Genomic DNA, 20,473 nt, shown 5'->3' with positions numbered 1-20,473 from the left:
AAGTAAACAAACTTTGGAAGTTCTGGTGGGGACGATGAAGGTGGACGTTTTGTGCTGTTCTCTGCCAAGGAATTTTAAAATCGGTTTAAGATGCAAGCCCCTAAACCAATGCCTGCCACCATGGTCTGTTCAATTAATAAACACTAAGCAGCTTTAATATGAATATTCGTGTTTATTTAACTCAAACTTTTACAAGAATCAGAAGATTTTTCAGACGTGTTGTTTGATCATGTATTTAAAGAATAATTTTAATTGTTATTGACTTACGGTGCATAGAAATAATTATAGTTTTTAGAAAAATTACATAAAGAAGATTTAAATTGTTATAGCTTTTTTTATAGGAACGTCTTGAGAATGGCAATTTGATACAAGAATATGAAAAATAATTTTAATATCCACTTGCCCTTTTACCAGACTTTATTAAAATACCAATTTGTTTTTTTTTTTTACTGAAATACCAATTTCTTTTGTGGAAAAAAAGGCTGGAGTTCTTGATTATGAAACCTTTGCCAAGAGTTTAGAAGCTTTGGAGGCCTGGATAGTGGAAGCTGAAGAAATACTACAAGGGCAGGACCCTAGCCACTCATCTGACCTCTCCACAATCCAGGAAAGGATGGAAGAACTTAAGGTAAGTGTGTTCAAATCTGAGTCCCAGACATTTTACCATCTGTCTTCAAAATCTTTTTCTTTTTTTTTTTTTTTTTTTGAGATGGAGTCTCGCTCTGTCGCCCAGGCTGGAGTGCCGTGGTGTGATCTCGGCTCACTGCAACCTCTGCTTTCCGGGTTCAAGCGATTCTGCCTCATCCTCCCGAGTAGCTAGGATTATAGGGGCACGCCACCACTCCTGGCTAATTTTTGTATTTTTAGTAGAGATGAGGTTTCACTGGTCTTGAACTGATCACCCGAGGTCAGGCCTCCCAAAATGCTGGAATTACAGGCATGAGCAACCACACCCAGCCCTGTTTTCAAAATCTTAAGGGAAACTCAAAGCTGATGTAGACCCACTCTTTCTTTTGAGTGAGCCCCCAGTGAGACTTTCTCTGGCAAACAGTAGACTGTGTGCTGGCAGTGGGCACAGGCTGATTTCCCAGCTCACTCCTGGAAGCCACCTCACTCCTCCCTCTTTCCACCGCTGAAAACCACCTCACTCCTCCTTTCCACGGCTGGTCCCTCTCCATGTTGTTCCTGTACCCAGTCCATCACCTCTCTATTAACTTTTGAACCTCTCGTCTCTGTTTCTAACATCATCTACTCCTAGCTCAAGCTACTCCTATCTCTCTGAGACCCTAGAGCCGCCTCCCACAGATCTGCATCCATTCACCCAACCTCCCCTCCTCCTGGCTGTCAGAATGACCTTTTTTGTTCTTTTTAAGGGTTTTACTTAATTAGCTTGATTTAATCATTCCACATTGTGTGAAAACATCATATCATACTCCATAAATATATACGATTATAATTTGTCCATCAAAAATAATTTAAAAAAAATTTTTTTTTTTTTTTTTTGTGACGGAGTCTTGCTCTGTCGCCCAGGCTGGAGTGCAGTGGTGCAATCTCGGCTCACTGCAAGCTCTCCCTCCCAGGTTCACGCCATTCTCTTGCCTCAGCCTCCCGAGTAGCTAGGACTGCAGGTACTGTCCACCACGCCTGGCTAATTTTTTTTTGTATTTTTAGTAGAGACGGGGTTTCATCATGTTAGCCAGGATGGTCTCGATCTCCTGACCTTGTGATCTGCCCGCCTCAGCCTCCCAAAGTGCTGGGATTACAGGCGTGAGCCACTGCACCTGGCCTAATGTAATAGTTTTTTTTTAAAAAAAAAAAAAAAAAAAGGTTTTACTTAATTGTGAATTTTTTTTTTTTTTGAGATAGAGTCTTGCTCTATTGCGCAGGCTGGAGTGCAGTGGCGCGATCTCGGCTCACTGCAACCCCTGCCTCCCAGTTTCAAGCAATTCTCCTGCCTCAGCCTCCCAAATAGCTGGGACTACAGGCATGTGCCACCATGCCCTGCTAATTTTTGTATTTTTAGTAGAGATGGAGAGGGGGGCGGTTCACTATGTTGGCCAGGCTGGTCTCGAACTCCTGACCTTGTGATCCGCCCGCCTCGGCCTCCCAAAGTGCTGGGATTACAGGCATGAGCCACTGTGCCCTGCCAATTGTGAATGATTTTAAACATTCAATGAAGTAAGCAAAATAATTCAACAGACATGAAAATTTTATTGTATTATTCCCTTGGTTAAAGCCCTCAAGGTTTCCCACTGCTCTTAGGGAAAAGACCATGTGGCTTCTCAAGGCGGCATCCTGGTTCCACCTTTCCTGAGGATCTTATTCTGTTGCACCATAGCCCATCTCTCCCTCCAGCCACTCCAGTGCCACTGTGCACGTGATATTTCCTCTCTCTGGATTTGTTTTCTTGTCCTCGTCAGCTCACTCCTCACTAAAAAGAGTAAAGTCCTGGTCATTTTGTTCAATGTCACTCTCTTAGGAAAGTCTCCACTGTCTGTCCAGGGCCAGGCCCCCCAGTGACACATTTTCATAGCACACTATTGTTTTTCTTCCATGCTCTATCATGTCATTTAATTATACTCCTGTGAGTAGGGGACTACTGTTGCACTTTTGACTACTAGAATAGTATCTTATTTTGGTTATATTTTGGTTTCAATATTTGAGATTTATTCTTTCTTCAAAAAGCATGAGTCTTTTGCAGAACATGCAAAGAGAAGACACACACATAGCCAAAGGTGGCCTGACATTTTTTCTTTCCTGTAACCAATTTCCTAGGTGGAGATAAGAACACCCATGGGAAAACCAGAACCGACAACATTGTCCTGTGTTTGAAGGGAGGGAAGAGATCCGAAAGAATAGATTGCTCTTTTGGTTGAGTCTCACCAGCTGTGGGGTGGGGGGGTCAGAGACCTAAAACTGGAGCCCTTAAAATGTGTGGTTACTTCACAGCTCAAGTGAAATCTTATTTTCTCTAGCAAGAACCCAAGGAGGTTCGTTTACCCTCTTCCATTTACTAGCTGGCTGGCCTGGAGCAATTTACTTAGTTTCTGTGCCTCCCTTTCCTCCCTTGTAAAGAGAGAATAGCAGCATGACTTATCTTATGTGATCGTTTTGAGGATAAAATGAGTTCTTACTTGTAAAGCTCTTGTCAGTGCTTGATTCATAGTAAGTGCTCAATAAACGTTAGCTATCACTGTTATAACTTTTATTAGTTGTGAATAATAAAGGAGGAAATTAGCATGAACAAATTAAACGTAAATGGTAAGAAGTAAGGTCTTTTACTTATCAGCATAATTTTCATCCTTAATCAGTTCTGTCAAGAATTGCCTATGAGTAAATAAATCAAGTAAATAATATAATACTTGTAATATAATTACATATGAGTAAATCAAGTAAATAGTATATGTAATATAATACACGTAATAAAAATCAAGTAAATAATATAATACGTGTAAATAAAGTAAATAATATACTTGTATGTATAATCCATACAAGTAAATAATATATCAAGTAAATAACAGAATACACATTAAGTAGTCCATAAAGGATAATGAGTAGCTTGAGTGGCAATAGCAGCAGCAGCAGCAGTTTAGACTGAATAGTAGATTTGGCTTTTTGCTATTTGTACCTAGAGATTGTAAGTAAGTGGCCTAGAAATGCAGAGGCCACTAGACCGAAGACCAGCTACTTCCTGAAATCAGAAATTCACTGTGCACTTCGAAAAAGTTTTGACTTTTTTGACCATGGTGCTAAACCTACTTTTAAATCTTCCTTCTAGGGACAGATGTTAAAATTCAGCAGCATGGCTCCAGATTTAGACCGTCTAAATGAACTTGGATATAGGTTACCCTTGAATGATAAGGAAATCAAAAGGATGCAGAATCTGAACCGCCATTGGTCTCTGATCTCCTCTCAGACTACAGAAAGATTCAGGTAGAGTAAACAAGAGATGTCTTGGTTGCTCCAGTTGTCTTAGTCTGGTTTGTGCCGCTATGTCAAAATACCACAGAATGCATAATTTATAAAGAACAGAAATGTTGAACAGTCTCACAGTTCTGGAGACTGGGAAGTCCGCAGTCAAGGTGCTAGCAGATTCAGTTGTCTGGTGAGGGCTGCTCTCTGCTTTCAAGAGGGCAGGTTTTGCTGCATCCTCAGGAGGGGAGAGTTGCTGTGTCCTCACACAGTGGAAGGCAGAAGGACAACAGTGCTGAACGCTGTGTGAATCTTCTTTTAAAAGACCCTTAATCCCATTCACAAAGGAGGAGTCCTCATGGCCTAATCACCGTGTAAAGGCTCTGCCTCAAAATACTACCAACATTCACCACGAAGTTTCATCACCTGAATTATGGAAGGGATACATTCACACCATAGCACCAATGTATCCATAGAATATAAGCTCATGACTTGTGTATGTTTATAAATTCTGATCTTTCCCATAACACTGACAAAATTTGAACTAAAAGTGGGAAATTCAAATTGTAAAGTTGTTTCTCATGTTTAATGTACTAAATAGCACTTTAATCAGAAAACTCTTTTAAGTGAGAATATATTAAAAGTATATACATAATTTTTATCATTTTAAAAGAGGTACATTTTAAACTTCTACAGTTTTTCAACTTTCTTTCTTCTTTTTTTTTTTTTTTTTTTGAGATGGAGTTTCACTCTTGTCACCCAGGCTGGAGTGCAAAGGCACAATCTCGGCTCACTGCAATGTTGGGTTCAAGCAGTTCTCCTGTCTCAGCATCCCAAGTAGCTGGGATTACAGTCACACACCACCACACCCAGCTAATTTTTGTATTTTTAGTAGAGATGGGGTTTCACCATGTTGACCAGGCTGGTCTACAACTCCTGACCTCAGGTGATCTGCCCACCTCAGTCTCCCAAAATGTTGGGATTACAGGCGTGAGCCACTGCAACTGGCCTCTTTCTTCTTTTTTAAAAAAATTTTACCACCTAACATGAAAGCTTTGTGGTGGTTCAATTAGAATTGAGCACAGAGATTATTTAATCTAGTTTTATATGCTAGAGATGTAAGAATAAGCGGCGAAATAACCATTGTTCCTTGCCCTTTGTTCTTTCAGCAAGTTGCAGTCATTTTTGCTACAACATCAGACTTTCTTGGAAAAATGTGAAACATGGATGGAATTCCTAGTTCAGACAGAACAAAAGTTAGCAGTAGAGATTTCAGGAAATTATCAGCACCTTTTGGAACAGCAGAGAGCACACGAGGTAAGTTTTATCAGTAGATTTGGGGGTAATAAGAAATTTTTAGGCCCTTGGAAGATGCTACAAAATGCTGTGTGGGAGAATTAAAATCATGCCCTTTGCACGAGTGTCCAAATGCACGCATCATTTTGCCTTCTTTCTTAAGCTTGAGGTTTTGATAACTTAATTATAAAAATGTAGTCCTATTCGCTGCTCCATGATTGTTTATAAGCACGTGTCAACCTTCAGTTCCTTGTAAAGTATAATGCCAGAATTGTGGTTAAAGGCTACTTACTCGAGACAGGCAAAGTTGGTGGAACGTGTATAGATAGTTAGACGATTTTCAAACTGGGTTAGAGACTACTTTAATATTGCCAAGGACAATTGCTTAAGAGACTATGCTTTGATCAAAAGTCTTTAACAATTTTGTGATCTTCAAAGAGCGTATATGAATTTTATACCAGGAAATCAATCTATCAAATGTCTCCAGGTGTACCTCTTGATTAAATGGCATTATAATGATTTCTTAAGAAACAAAGAGGGAGAAGAACTATATACACAAAGTAAATTAATAAATTTGCCCACTGTTAATCCATATGTTGCTATTTACCGGTATAACTAAGTCAGTTTGTGTATTTATGAATTATATGCGCATGGAGAGATAGGTCTCACCTAAGAGAAAAGAAAAACTTAATTCAGAATTTTTTAAATAGAAAATTTAAAGATATCTAAGGTATTTTTAAATCCAGTTTTATTGAATTGACAGATGATGAAATAATAGAAAAAAAACTACAATGAGATTGCATCTCACACCCACAAGGATGACTATGATGAAAAAATAGCAAATTTTGGTGAGGGTGTAAAGGAATTGGAACCCTAATACATTGCTGATGGGAATGTAAAATGGTGAAGCTGCTTTGGAAAACAGTTAACATAGAGTTACCATATAGAGTTACATAGAGTAATCATATAACCCAGCAATTCCACTCCTAGGTATATACTCAGGATAAATGAAAATATGTGTCCACACAAAAACTTGTATAAGTACATTATTTACAGGAGCATTAGTTATAATAGCCAAAAGGTGGAGACAACCCAAATGTCCATCAACTTATAAATGGATAAATAAAATGTGAAATGTCTATGTAATAGAATACTATTCGCAATAAAAAGGAATAAGGTACTGATATATGTTGCAACATGTATGAACCTTGGAAACATTATGCTGAGGGAAAGAAACCAGTCACAAAAGACTACATACATATTGCAAGATTCCATTTATAAGAAATGTCCAGAGTAAGTAATTCATAGAGGCATAAAATAGATGAGTGGTTGCTGAAGGCTGGAGGATTGGGAAGAAATGGGGAATGATTGCTAATGAGGATGGACTTTCTTTTTGGGGCAATGAAAATTCTAAAATTGATTGTGGTAATGATTGTAAAGTCTGTAAATATAATAAACACCACTAAATTGAACATTTTAAATGAGTGAATTGTATGGTGTGTGAATTGTTACTCAATAAAGTTGTTTAAAAAACAGCAGAAATAATTCGAAGGACCTTCTGTTGAATTTTTTTAAATAGTGAAATAAGTTTATTAAAATTTATTAATTTTAAAATTTAAAACTTAAAAACAGTGAGTTTTAAAAGACAGAAAAAGACTAGGCTATTTTTTTTCTTTGACTTCTTTAACAGTCCTAAGCTATTCTCTAAGTTTTGAATATGGACCATATTTTATACACAAAATAAACCAGAAAACAAATTGTGCATTAACTTACTTTATTAGGTGTTTTTGAAAGAAAGAAGAGAAATATAATTCTACTTTTGGTCATCTAGTTTTAGTAAACCAAACACTAAACTTTATCTTTGAGTGTATCTTAATTGATGATTTAAAAATAAATGATTCCTAAACTGCAGGATTTCACACATTTTCTGGTTCAGCTGGTGATAGCTTTCATAGTCTTGTGAAAACTAGAATATTTGGAAAGTTATCAGAGAACCGATCACTAAAATTAGGAACTCTAAAGTATGTTCTTCTTTTTTCTAAATTATAGTTGTTTCAAGCCGAGATGTTCAGTCGTCAGCAGATTTTGCACTCAATCATTATTGATGGGCAACGTCTTCTAGAACAAGGTCAAGTTGATGACAGGTAGGATCTTTGATAAATTATTACAAAGAAAGGTTCCAGTAAATTAGTCATTTTCTTTTTAATGAGCAGATTAGAGGGCATATATCCAATCTTCCTGAGGCAATTGAACTGTAGTGGAGCCTCAGTAATTGGAGGAGAAACTTGTCTCAATCTCTGAAATGACTGAGTATTGAATCTTTTTAGAGAGCTGCTATTATATTATATGAAGGGCATAGAGTAATTGGAAATCACCTAGCCAACCTTCACTAGTCATCTGTAGGAAATGGAATTAATGAATAGATCAGCATGAACCATATCAATGACCTATCAACGGTTTGTAAACAGATGCTTCTAATATTCTTATATAATTACAGAAATTTTTTTGTAAAAGGAGCATAGAGATCACTAGCCCATCTCTCTTACTTATAGATGAAAAACCCGAAATCCACAAATGTGAACTGATTTGACCAAGGTCACAGAACTAAGTAGCAGCAGAATCAGGCCTGGAGCTCGTGTCTGGTTTTCAGTCAGTACTGGATCATACCAGCCAGCTTTCTCATGCCATGGGAATTCTGTGTTTGAAAATGGTTTGCTACCTTAAGTCAGATTACATGCCGCCTGAAATCTTTTCTTCCTTTTCATTTACAATAGCAAATTATCTCTTTATTAAAAATGGAGAGGTAAAAATTTAGCTTCTCCCCAGATTTATGGTATGAGAAATGACAATTTCGTACTATATTTACATTTCCTAGGAACAATATTTACTTTATCTAATCGACTTTCCGTGGTGATATTTGGAGTATTAGCCTCATGTGTTCTATTACATATGTATACCTTTCTCATATTTAGGAACCAGTAGTTGTGACTAAAATTAACTTGATATTTTTTCAAAAAATAAAAAATAAATTATTTTTATTGAGAGTTTTGTCTTTAATGTTGTAGAAGCAATTTCAGTTTTAAGTGGCTATTTCTTTGGAAGTACATAAAAGATCTTCATGGTTAAGCTTGGAACAACAGAATGTGATATTATATTTATTCTACTCTAAGTAAGCCAAACTTAAATGGGAGCTTTCCTGAGAATTTAAGGCCTTGAAAATAAAACAAATTCAAATACAATTAACTTTTATCTTTTGCTTTATCATTTCTTAGCCAACTCTACAACAATATTATAAATGTTTGAGTCATTAAGTAAAATAAAAATTAAATACTCACATGCAAGCCAGCATCTATTAACTTTTCAATACTAACATTTAGGGAAAATAGACCAAAGAGATGAAAATGGGAGGTTAGACTTGAGGGTAAAGAATTTTGAAAGTTGAAGGGAAAAAAAATCAGATTAGAGTCTACTGACAATAAGAAGGCCTCAGATTGCAAGTGTATTTTGTTCTGAAAGTTAATTTATGAGTTACGTTTTTTAGAGCTTCAAGTTCAGCACAGGGAACAGTGTCATGTTTTAAGTAATTCCTCATGCTGGCAGGTAGTTTGGGACAGCTTGGTTGTATCAAGAGAGGGTGGGGAATCCTAAGAGGCCTTGGATGGTTACCTGGTAGGGAAAGCAAGATTATACGATATTCTCAAGTCCTGGAGTTGTACATTTTCTGCGATGACAGATGCTTGTAACTTTTAGGGAAGTATCATGAACCTAATTCATCACACTTGAATGCTAGTACATTGATTAATACAGCAAAATTTCCTTTCAAAAACAGAAGTCATCATCAAAATCTAAGTAGCTATCACATGGATTTTTTTTTTTTCTTTTTTGAGACAGTGTCTTGCTCTTTCGCTCAGGCTAGAGTGAAGTGGCGCTATCTCGGCTCACTGCAACCTCCGCCTTCTGGGTTCAAGTGATTCTCCTGTCTCAGCCTCCCAAGTAGCTGGGAATACAGGCACGCACCACCACACCCGGCTAATTTTTGTATTTGTAATAGAGATGGGATTTCGCCATGTTGGCCAGGCTGGTCTCAAACTCCTGACCTCAGGTGATCCACCCACCTCGGCCTCCCAAGGTGCTGGGATTAAAGACGTGAGTCACCGGGCCAGGCCCATTATGGATCTATTTTTAAGATGAGAGGTCATACGAAATTTTTTGCAGAGGCTTTACTTAGTACATTTTATTTTTAATACTTGTTTTGTTGACGTTGTCTGGGTGTTATTCATCTTTTGTTTAAGTTGAGTCATTAAATAAGTTTCTAGGACTAACAGCATATTTGGTTACAAAATCAAAGTTTATAGTGGTTCTGGATAATAGGAAGTTTCAAGAAGATACAAGTTCACAATAGCAAGTCCAATTCAAAGTTGATGCTACCCTCAAGAGAAGAGGATAGTATATCTGAGGAAGAAAAGCAAAACTATTATAATAGAGAAGTGCAAGTATTTAGTATTAAAGTGCAACATTACTTGCACTTTATGTGTGAATAACACTGTAATCTACATAGAAACTCATTCTGTTTGATGCGGGACAAACTCTTACTAGCCAGTTCTAGAGCCATAAATTAAATATTAAATAAAACGTAATAAAGAACTACCTATATTTTTTTAAAGCCAGAAAACAGAGGTAAGAACACGTTAGAAGACCTGATATACTTTAGCCTGAACTTGAGAAATCTTAAGTAAAATTTATTATTTCTAAATATATTAATGACATTTATACAGACTATGATAACAAGTTTTCATCTTTCTAAGAATAAAGTGAAGTCAGCCTACAATGTAGAAGAGATAATTCAGATGAACGTCTGGAATGATTTGCTAAAGGTTGGGGCTGTTTATTGTGAGGGAATACTGAGAGAGTTTATGGAGTACAGTTTTTAAAAAATCTTTTTAAATTACATAATTTGATTCAAGTGGCTTATGATTCGAACTGAAGACAGAGGTTCTACATAAGCCTTGTTCCACACATTTTCCTGCAGTGTGGCCCACAAGACGATATCATCATCAGGAGCTGCACATGTTGCTATGGAGCTGCTTAGGATTTGCAGCTATTCCCGTTGCACCTGCAGCTGTCCACTCCTCCCCTCTCATGCTCTCAGGGAGACAGTGAAGGACAATGACCTTATTGTATGTTTGCCTTCAACCTATGCTGAGACATGAAAACACTCACCATTTGCAAACACTGGTAGTTTAATTTTAAAAATTAATTGCAATAGACCCAAAACCCAGTAAGAGATCATGGCATGATATTCGAAAACCACCGCCCTAGATCACTTCTCAGGGCTTAGGGTTGTTGACAGTGTATACATTGGCTGATTGCGTAACTGCATCCAAGATAACAGTGTTATTTTTACCATGTAATTATTTCTTCACTAGGGATGAATTCAACCTGAAATTGACACTCCTCAGTAATCAATGGCAGGGAGTGATTCGCAGGGCCCAGCAGAGGCGGGGGATCATTGACAGCCAGATTCGCCAGTGGCAGCGCTATAGGGAGATGGCAGAAAAGCTTCGTAAATGGTTGGTTGAAGTGTCCTACCTCCCCATGAGTGGTCTCGGAAGTGTTCCTATACCACTGCAACAAGCAAGGACCCTCTTTGATGAAGTGCAGGTAAGATGCAAAACACAGTGTTCTCACACCTCTTAGGCATTTCCACCGCACACTTTACCTTCGCCTCGGTTTTTCAAAAGGACTCTAGAGTGACATTGCAACTGGGACAAACATTGTTCTCAAATGTCAACAGAAATATACAAAATGATTGCAATACAAAGCCCATATCTAATGGTGAAATGATAGTAAGCCCCAGCCTCTCACAAAGGCTGCTTACACTTCACACACTATGGCCTGCCGCAGCTCACTAAATCCCAGCAGGGATGAAAAGGTAACGGCAAGGGAAGAAAAACTTCATGTTGCTTGCATACATTTTATTCTTGAGCAATTTAAACACGTAACTTGAGTACTCCAAAGAAGACAGGAAGCCCTGTCCTGTTTGAGTTCTTTGTTCATTTCCAGGTTGCCCCTTACCTTCAGGCTTCTAGCATCTTAGACAGATATCTCCTATCACTCTAGTGAGTTCTCCCCAGTGTATCCAATGAGTTCCTCTTCCCTTAAAGTCACTGTTCTTTGGTTCGTTTCTCCTCCAAATTTCTCTGAGAGCCCTCATTCGCAGACATGACTTCAACTGCCCCCTGCCAGCAGAGAAGGGGCATATTCGTATCTTCTGGTCATATTTACCTGCTGTGCTTTTGACTTGTGTTTCTAACCACCTTGTGAGTTTATGTCTATGTGCATCACAGATGCCTTGTACCCTGTGGGTCCCAGCAGAACCTGTGGTCTCTGGACCAACTTTTCTCCCTTTCCCATCACACTTCCAGGAAGTGCCGTTAGTCTAGGAATCCTAGAATAATTTGAGAGCTATACTTCTCCTTGTCTATCACCCCCTTATCTAATCTCCCTAACTCTACATCCCTGCTGCCACTGCCTTGGTTAGGTGCTCGTGATTTCTTGCCCAGATAGACAATAGCTTCCTAATCTTAGTATATCCAACACACACCCTTCTTCCATTCTACTTTTACTCGATTCCTGAGTGCTTTTATCAAAACTTTAATCCCAACATCAGTATTCTTCTGTGAACCCCAGTCACTTTTAGTATAAAAACCAAATTTCTGCAAGATGTCGTCTGGCCTCATCTCCTACCACTCTCTCACATGCCATCCACACTCCAGCCACTGAAAACCATACTTAGTTTCCTGAATTTATCATATTTTTCTCATATAGTGAATGTGCGCATCCTCATTTCTCTGTGAGAAGGTGTCCTCTCCTCCACTCCTGATCACACTCATCTCACCGCACCAGGTCCTTCTTAATCTGGTGAAGTTCATGTCTCGCAAGACTCATTCAGCCTTTACTGCTTTGAGGAAGCCTCTCTGCCTCTTGGTGCGCCCCCTGCTGGGTCAGATGTCCCTCTGTATTTCCACGCATCAATCTTAAAGAGCGGTTATCTTATTGCATCAATCGTACTTACCTTGGAGACAGAAACTAAGCCTGTCTCCATTGTATTCTCACTCATTTATTCACTGGTGCATGCATGTGCAAAGCACCACTACGGTAAATGCTTGCTGGATGAAAGAGGGCAAAAGTTAGGGCCATTTAAAAATCCTTATGGGAAGGAAACGATGAAAGAAAGAATGAGAAAATAAAAAGCTATGGTTCCTTTCAGTTCAAAGAAAAAGTGTTTCTGCGGCAACAAGGCAGCTACATCCTGACTGTGGAGGCTGGCAAGCAACTCCTTCTCTCAGCGGACAGTGGCGCTGAGGCCGCCTTGCAGGCCGAACTCGCTGAAATCCAAGAGAAATGGAAATCAGCCAGCATGCGGCTGGAAGAACAGAAGAAAAAACTAGCCTTCTTGTTGAAAGTAAGTTCAGTTAGAAAAAAACGAACCAAAAAACCCTTTTAGTCGTTGTACTACTTCCTCCCATTGTTATTCTATAAATCAAATAATGCAAAGATCATGAAATAATACCCTGCAGTATTTTGATTCTCTGTATTTTATTTAAGACTTTGTCTTATCTTGCACAAACTGGAAAAGTTTCCCAATTTTCAGCATTTAATTTTTCAGGACAACCTCCCAACAAAGTAAAGTCTAATAAGACTGTCTAAGCTATGAATTCTGATTAATGAGCAGTATGAAACCTTAGCCATGTGATGACTTTATAAATCCATACAGAAATTCAAAGGGTAGGTTCCACTCCCTAATCTGAGACTCTAAAGTGGTTTTCAAGATTGGTATCTCTTCTTTTATGGAAGGGAAAAACCAATCCAGAAAGATACTCTTGATTTATCTTAGCTGATCCAAGCAAGTTGCCATGAGATAAAATCTCCAGGAGGTGTATTAAGCCCTTAGTTGGATACAGATCACATACTGATCACACAGTAAGTTTTGGAAAATGTAGATTTATCCGGACCTCCCACAATATGCTTTTCTCTCTCACTCTTCAATTGCATGTGTAATGCATAATTAAATGAGCAGTTTAAAAAGGACAGGACCTCTAAAATAAGATAATCTCAAGTTAAAATCATGGTAAACCAAGTGACCCGGTTAACTTAGCCTATCTAAGCCTCAGTTTCCTCATCGGTAGAGTGGGTATATAATTTCACCACCTCCATGTGGCCATTGTGAGGACTTAATGAAATAATGATAGTGAATCATGTGGTACCTTACCTGGCTCATACTGAGCGCTAAATGAATGATAGTGATTATCATAGTTGATGTTATTACGATCTTTAAAAGTAAAGACACCTAAATGTTATGGTCCTGTATATGTTGATAATCACCAACACTTCAGTGAGAGTATCTATTAAATTTGGCCTGTCACATGTTTGGATCAAAGGTAATGACTAAGGTTAATAGAAAAGATTTTGCTTTTTTTTTAATGCTTAAAGTGTGCATACATACCCATTGGATTTATTCTATTGAATTTTATTTAATAATATATTGCCTTCTGTGTAGTAAGCAATCCATCAAAAATGCCACTGAACATCTATAAAGAACTATTATTTGCACACAGCACAGTTTCATCAGTAATGTAATATGCCAGGTTCATTTTCTTCCTTTTGCTTTTAGGAAAGGATTTAAAACATTGTAACTCATCCTGTAGAGAACATGTTAATCATATTTTTTTTTTAATTTGTGATGCGATTTTTGGAGATGTTTCCAAGACTTAATAAGGCATGATGTCTGAGTCACTACATTTGCTTTTCTTGTCTGTCTGTTTGTTGGTGTAGAAAACATCCACTTTAATAGATATTTGCAGGCTCATGACATTAAGTTATTTCCTTATAATTCACGTCATAAAAGGACTTGGTTATAGATTTAGAATCTAAGTCATCCTTGGAAAGAGGAATCCCTCTTCTGTTCTTGTTAAAGTTTATTTTATTGTGACTTTTAACACTACATCCTGTTTGCCTAAGAAGGAATTTTTGAATCTGAATTTTGATGTTTATATAGCCTCATTTTAGTCTGTTTTTTACCCCAGCTATAATACTTATCTATATTTAGCTTTTAATACTGTTAGTAAGTATGCCAAATATAGGCATTATAATTCCATGCTCTGTATGTTCACCTTCTTCACTATCATCTCTTAATTTTGTTCTGAAAAGTAAGAAGCTGATCTTTTTTATCTTTCTTTTTTGTTTTTTTTTCTTTTTTTTTTTTTGACACAGAGTCTCCCTCTGTCACCCAGGCTGGAGTGCTGTGGTGCAGTCTTGGCTAATTGCAACCTCCACTCTTCTGGGTTCAAGTGATTCTCGTGCATCAGCCTCTCAAGTAGGTGGGATTACAGGTGCATGCCACCACGCCTGGCTAATTTTTGTATTTTTAGTAGAGATGGGTTTTCACCATGTTGGCCAGGCTGGTCTCGAACTCCTGGCTTCAAGTGATCTGCCCTTCCTTGGCCTCCCAAAGTGCTAGGATTATAGGTGTGGGTCACAGCACCCGTGATGATCTTATCTCTTTTAGATCAATAAATTTTTATCAACTGTATGTTGATCAATTTCAGGATGTTTGATAGTTTTATTGAGAATGTTGTTTAATTTAAGCAGAAAGAGAAACTTTTTGTCTACCCTCACTATGGTTAGCATTGATAAGCTAATTGTAGCCTGGGAACACAAATCATAAAACAAAGGAGAATTTGAACAACTCTGTCCCTGATAGACAATTTTTTTTTGTTTTTTAAGAATTTTTTTTTTGGTAATTGGGAAGAGGGAATGTGGTTATGCGCTCTAAGAAGTTCTATGAAGGAATTTTAAAGAGAAATGAGACTTGTGCCAAATTCTCAGTTCAGTTTTTGAATAAAGACATTTTGAGTAAGGGGGCACTTTAGTCAACACTGCTTCCAGAAAATAGTTGTGGTAATAACACCTCTGGGTTGTTATGCTCAAACTAAGGTGTCAGGAGAGAAGTAGAAATAATCCAGATAAGAAAAGACTGATGATAATGGAAGAGATATTGTGAAGGAAGATGGAACATGATTTGACACCATATTGACAACTAAAAGTGATTCTAGTCATGATTCTAGTTGTCTTGCTTTGGAATTCTGTAATTCACGGTGTATGGAGTGGCCACTGGGGAGATGAGTGGGGAGCAGGAAGGCCTGGATTGGAGAGTTTGACAAATGGGCAGTGTTGGACAACATGAAGGAGACTTGTTTAGTTGAAATTAATTTTCACTGGCACTAAGACACCGGATAGGAGTTAATGTGTAGATAAGGTGCTATAAAAAAGATCAAGCTGTGCTGTGGTTCCTGTCATTTTTTAAAATTCTACTTTTTTATTACAAAAAAATTACGTGTGTCTGATTTTTAAAAATTAGGTAGTAATTTAACTATACAGAGTAAAAAATGAAATTTCCCTTATTGTGCCATCCAAATTCTCCTATATTCTCAAGAGGTAACCATTGTTACCAGTTTGCTGTGTAACCTTTCAAAACATAACCACACAATAGATGTTTTATTTTGTCAGTACATAGAGCTCTACCTCGTTCTATACTGCCTATCTCTACCACCTGCCCTGGCCTATTCCTCTCCAGAGCACTTACTGCTACTTTGCATATTAGATATAGATTTCTTAAATTGTGCATTATCTCTCTTCTTCTACATCTTAATTTACATGGGTTTTTATATATTACACATTTAATCCTTTGCTACATATGTTTCAGGATGAACAAGATAAAGCCAGTCAAAAATGCCATGCTTTTGTAGTGCATATTTCTCTTTCTGTAAGACATGCCATATCCTCTTTTTTTTTTTTAAATCCCTTATAGTACATTTGGGAAAGGGTAGACATTGGGTGTAGTTATGGATGGGGTTAAGAAAGAGACAAGGTACTGAGATTATAGTCCTACCTCTGCAGATAGATGTGGATTCAGATAACATTCTTGGGTACCCATAATATTCTGGTCATTGTGCTTGATGCCTTGACACTCATTGCTTCCTTTGGGCTCCAATAAATATGGAGAGTTTGTATTTTTTCCATTTTCGTAGGGAAAATGGAAACATAGAGCATTATCTGCTTAAAGCCACACAGATAGTCAGTAACAGAGTCAGTTTTGAACTCAGCTCTTCTGATGACAACAGCATGTTGCCTCCCCTGGCAATGAGTGTGGGCATACCTTCATATTGTTCATCAGCGCAACTTTGTTCTTTTTTTTTGCTTTTTTTTTTTGAGACAGAGTCTCGCTCTTTTGCCTAGACTGGAGTGCAGTGGTGTGATCTCAGCTCACTGCAACTTCTGCCTCCTGGGTTCAAGCAATTCTCCTGCCTCAGCCTTCCGAGTAGCTGGGATTATAGGAGCCTGCCACCATGCCTGGCTAATTTTTGTGTTTTTAGTAGAGACAAGGTTTCACCACGTTGGCCAGACTGGTTACAAACTCCTGACCTCGAGTGATCCACCCGCCTCGGCCTCCCAAAGTGCTGGGATTACACGCGTGAGCCACTACACTTGGCCATCAGTGTAACTTTCATTCTTTCTCTGGGAATGAAGAAGAGTGTTTCTTTTCTTTTCCCCCCCCCAGTTTCCTACATCAAAAACATCTATGCTATTTGTTTTTATTCCCATGATAGGACTGGGAAAAATGTGAGAAAGGAATAGCAGATTCCCTGGAGAAACTACGAACTTTCAAAAAGAAGCTTTCGCAGTCTCTCCCGGATCACCATGAAGAGCTCCATGCAGAACAAATGCGTTGCAAGGTAAATTACTGAACTGAGATTTTCACCGTCACCTGTGTGCCTCTGCTGGAATGTCTTTGGGGCCATAATCCAGTCAAACTCTTAGGTTATCTACATGCAGATACAAGATCTTAGTATATGACATAAGGACAGGCAACTCAGGTGAACCTTGTATGGCTGATTTATTGCAGTTGATGAAATTATAGACTAGTTTATGGATTACTCCAAGGAAGCAAATGAAAATTTAAAACACATTAAAAGATATTTAAAAGCTGAGTCAAGAGCAATAAAGTCATTTTTTTGAAGCATCCACACTGGGGAGTCATTCTACCAGAAGAATCTAGTCTACAAGAAGTTAAAAAAAAAAAAAAGAGGATCAACAGCCTGGAAAATCTGCAGACAGTGGCCCTCCAAACAACACACCCTGCCCTCTAGACCATTATGCAAGGAAAGGGGGAAAAATAGTTTATCTCAGTAACTGCATAGAGACACACAATCCCTAAATTGCTCAGGGCTCTAAGTACTTAAAGATTATGATCAACACTTCAAATGGTACTTGGAAGCAAGTCAGTAGCTAATACAGACCACTCCCTGGATTATGAGCTCACGGAGACCAACACAATTCAGTGGCTATAAGATTCATGCCTTTCACATCTTTGTAGCCAAGTGAAATGTCCAAACAGCAGTTCTTTGCTGAGCAATAGGCTGATCATATCAAACGTACCTTTAAAAATGTTTTTATTTCCAATTAAACATGCCCTTATGTTCCCCAGTCATTTGCAAATTATTGCTCTAGGGTAATTCTGTTAAAAATTCGCATATACTTAAATGACTTGGGTTTTAATTAGAAATTCTCTGCCTCACTTTGGCAAAGAAATCCTAAGCATTTAAGAGATGATAATTGTTAAAGAGGTCTAGAAATCATGAAAAGTGTGGCTGTAAGAATTTTTTCTTCAGTTGTAAAATCTAAGGATATTATTTGAAACTTGAAAAAGGCAGATTTAGGAAAATTAAAAGGTAGTATATTTTACATCATGGATGGAAAGTGAAAGAAGTACTATCTTGAGCTGTTACATTCAGAAGTATGCAATGGTTACAAAGATTAAAAAGCACATTTTGAACCTGTGATGATAAATTTATTAAAAATAAAGAAGCCGGGTGTGGTGGATCATGCCTGTAATCCCAGCACTTTGGAGGCCAAGGCAAACAGATCATTTGAGACCAGATGTTCAAGATCAGCCTGGGCAATATGGCAAGACTCCATATCTAAAGAAATTTAAAAATTAACCAGAGTGGTAGTGCTTGCCTGTAGTCCTAGCTACTGGGGAGGCTGAGGCAGGAGGATCACTTAGGAATCTGAGGCTGCAGTGAGCTATGATCACACCACTGCATCCAGCCTGGCTGACAGAGTGAGACCCTGTCTGTAAAAAAATAAATAAATTAAAAATTATTAAAGAAAACTTCTGCAAAGCAGGAATGGGCATTTATTAGGGGCTGTGACTATATTGGTGTTATCTCAGTTGGCATTAACAAAAGCTCGTGAAAACATTTATTATTGCCCCTTTTCAGATGGGAAAACTGAGGCTTCTGGAAATTTAATAACTTTTCAAAGTCAGTAAATATCTGGGTTGCCTGTATCTACAGGCTATATTTTTGCCACACTGACTCGTTTAAGGGGTTGGTATACTGTGCGTCTGAAACAGTTGGTTTTTGGTGCTGGTGTTATTATGTTTTTTTTTTAAATCCATATACAAATCTGATGCTCGAGTTGGGGGGGTAGAAATTGGTGTGAAAAGTGGAAAATCTTTCCAGTGGTATAACAATTGAATATGTTTAGAAGTATTAGAAGAAATGTTGCATATTTAATTAACCTGGATGGTTTGGTCTTTCAGCCAAATACTCTTGTCATGGGGCGTCATTTTTTATCTCCCAAAAAACATGACAGTTACAAACACACGCTGCTATTGAGTGTGTAGATTTTAAAAATGTATTTTAGTCTAGTCCTGCTACTCTTCCCCAAACTGCCCTTAGCAGCAAAACAAGGCAATTACCTGGAAAATTCAGGCTACAATCTTGTTTGCCTAAATTGCTTGGGAAGTTAGCCTCAGACAGCACCGCTAATTGCCATTGCCTTTGGAAACCTTTCTACCGTGTAAAGACACATAAAGGGAGGGGAAAAGGCACATGAAATACTCTATTTATACACAAAACTAGCTGGAATCTAAAAACAACAGCTGGTTATACAAATTGCAAAACAGGTAATTGGTCAAAATATTGTAAAAACTAATGTCAACTCATTCAAATATTGCTATATGAATTTTTTTTTCTTAAATCATTCCCCTAAAAGACAGGGTACATAATCTTTTTTAGTAACTTAAAGAAATGTCTGATCCTGCAGAAAATGTATTCAGTGCATTGTTTTAAATTGAGTAGTAACAGCAACAGATCTTCTCAGCTATTACATTATAAGTATAGATCACAGAATGTAGCAACTCTATAGTGCTTGAAAATGAAAGTTAAATTTAGATGTATGTTTTTAAAAATATTTTATCAGTGTGATCAGCAATTCAGGACAAAAAGAAAGGATAAGTTAGAGGTTTATGAAGTCAGTCTAAAGTAAAGAAGATCAATACAGTGATTAAACTTCAATTTAAGAAAAAAAATTTGTAAATCAATAAAATGATGAGTAGATCGCAGAAAGATTCTGCAGGCAATCATACTTTATCAGAAGGACTTAGCAATTTACCAAATTATGTGGAAGCAAATGAAATATGGGCAAACCTCATTTTATTGCACTTGTTTTAGTGTGTTTCACAGATACTATGTTTTGTTTTTTGGTTTTTTTTTACAAATTGAAGGTTGTGGCATTGCTGCATAGAACAAGTCTACCAGCACCATTTTTCCAACAGCATGTGCTCACTTTATATGTCTGCATAATTTTGGTAATTCTCACAATATTCCAAACTTTTTCTTTACTGTTATATTTGTTACAGTGATCTACAGTCAGTGTGACCTTTGATGGTGCTATTGTAATTAGTGGCACCACACACTGTGCCCATAGAAGTCAGCAATCTTAATTCATAAATGTAGCATGTGTTCTGATTGCTCCACCAACAATATTCCCAATCTCTCTCCTTCTCCTCTGGCCTCCTTATTTGCTGAGACACAACAATATTGAAATTAGGCCAATTCATACAGTGGCCTCTAAGTGTTCAATTGAAAAAAATCTCATGTCTCTCACTTTAAATCAAAAGCTAGAAATGATTAAGCTTAGTGAGGAAGACATGTCAAAAGCTGGAACAGGCCAAAAGCTAGGCCTCTTGTGCCACAAACAGCCAGGTTGTGAATGCAAAGGAAAAGTTCTGAAAGGAAATTAAAAGTAATACTCCAGTGAATGCATGGATGAGAAGAAAGCAAAACATCCTTATTGCTGATACAGAGAAACTTTGAGTGGTCTGAATAAAAGATCCAACCAGCCACAACATTCCTTT

General features: G+C 37.7%; 1 protein-coding gene across 21 annotated transcripts in view; it reads left to right on the top strand.

Moving 5' to 3' along the window:
- The window catches only part of SYNE1 (spectrin repeat containing nuclear envelope protein 1), a 519,329-nt gene that overhangs the window by 422,336 nt on the left and 76,520 nt on the right, over window positions 1-20,473 (top strand). For all 21 annotated transcript variants that reach the window (XM_055114235.2, XM_055114240.2, XM_034963099.3 and 18 more), the window contains 7 exons: window positions 482-628; window positions 3,779-3,933; window positions 5,082-5,229; window positions 7,258-7,352; window positions 10,635-10,869; window positions 12,479-12,673; window positions 16,878-17,003. In XM_055114235.2, the coding sequence (XP_054970210.2) occupies window positions 482-628; window positions 3,779-3,933; window positions 5,082-5,229; window positions 7,258-7,352; window positions 10,635-10,869; window positions 12,479-12,673; window positions 16,878-17,003 (1,101 nt within the window). The remainder of the gene's footprint in view (window positions 1-481; window positions 629-3,778; window positions 3,934-5,081; window positions 5,230-7,257; window positions 7,353-10,634; window positions 10,870-12,478; window positions 12,674-16,877; window positions 17,004-20,473) is intronic.

Source organism: Pan paniscus, chromosome 5 (assembly GCF_029289425.2).
Source record: "Pan paniscus chromosome 5, NHGRI_mPanPan1-v2.0_pri, whole genome shotgun sequence".
In the NCBI taxonomy this organism is placed as follows: Eukaryota; Metazoa; Chordata; class Mammalia; order Primates; family Hominidae; genus Pan; species Pan paniscus.
The sequence above is the reverse complement of the archived record's forward strand: the minus strand, read 5'-3'. Positions and strand labels throughout refer to the sequence as shown.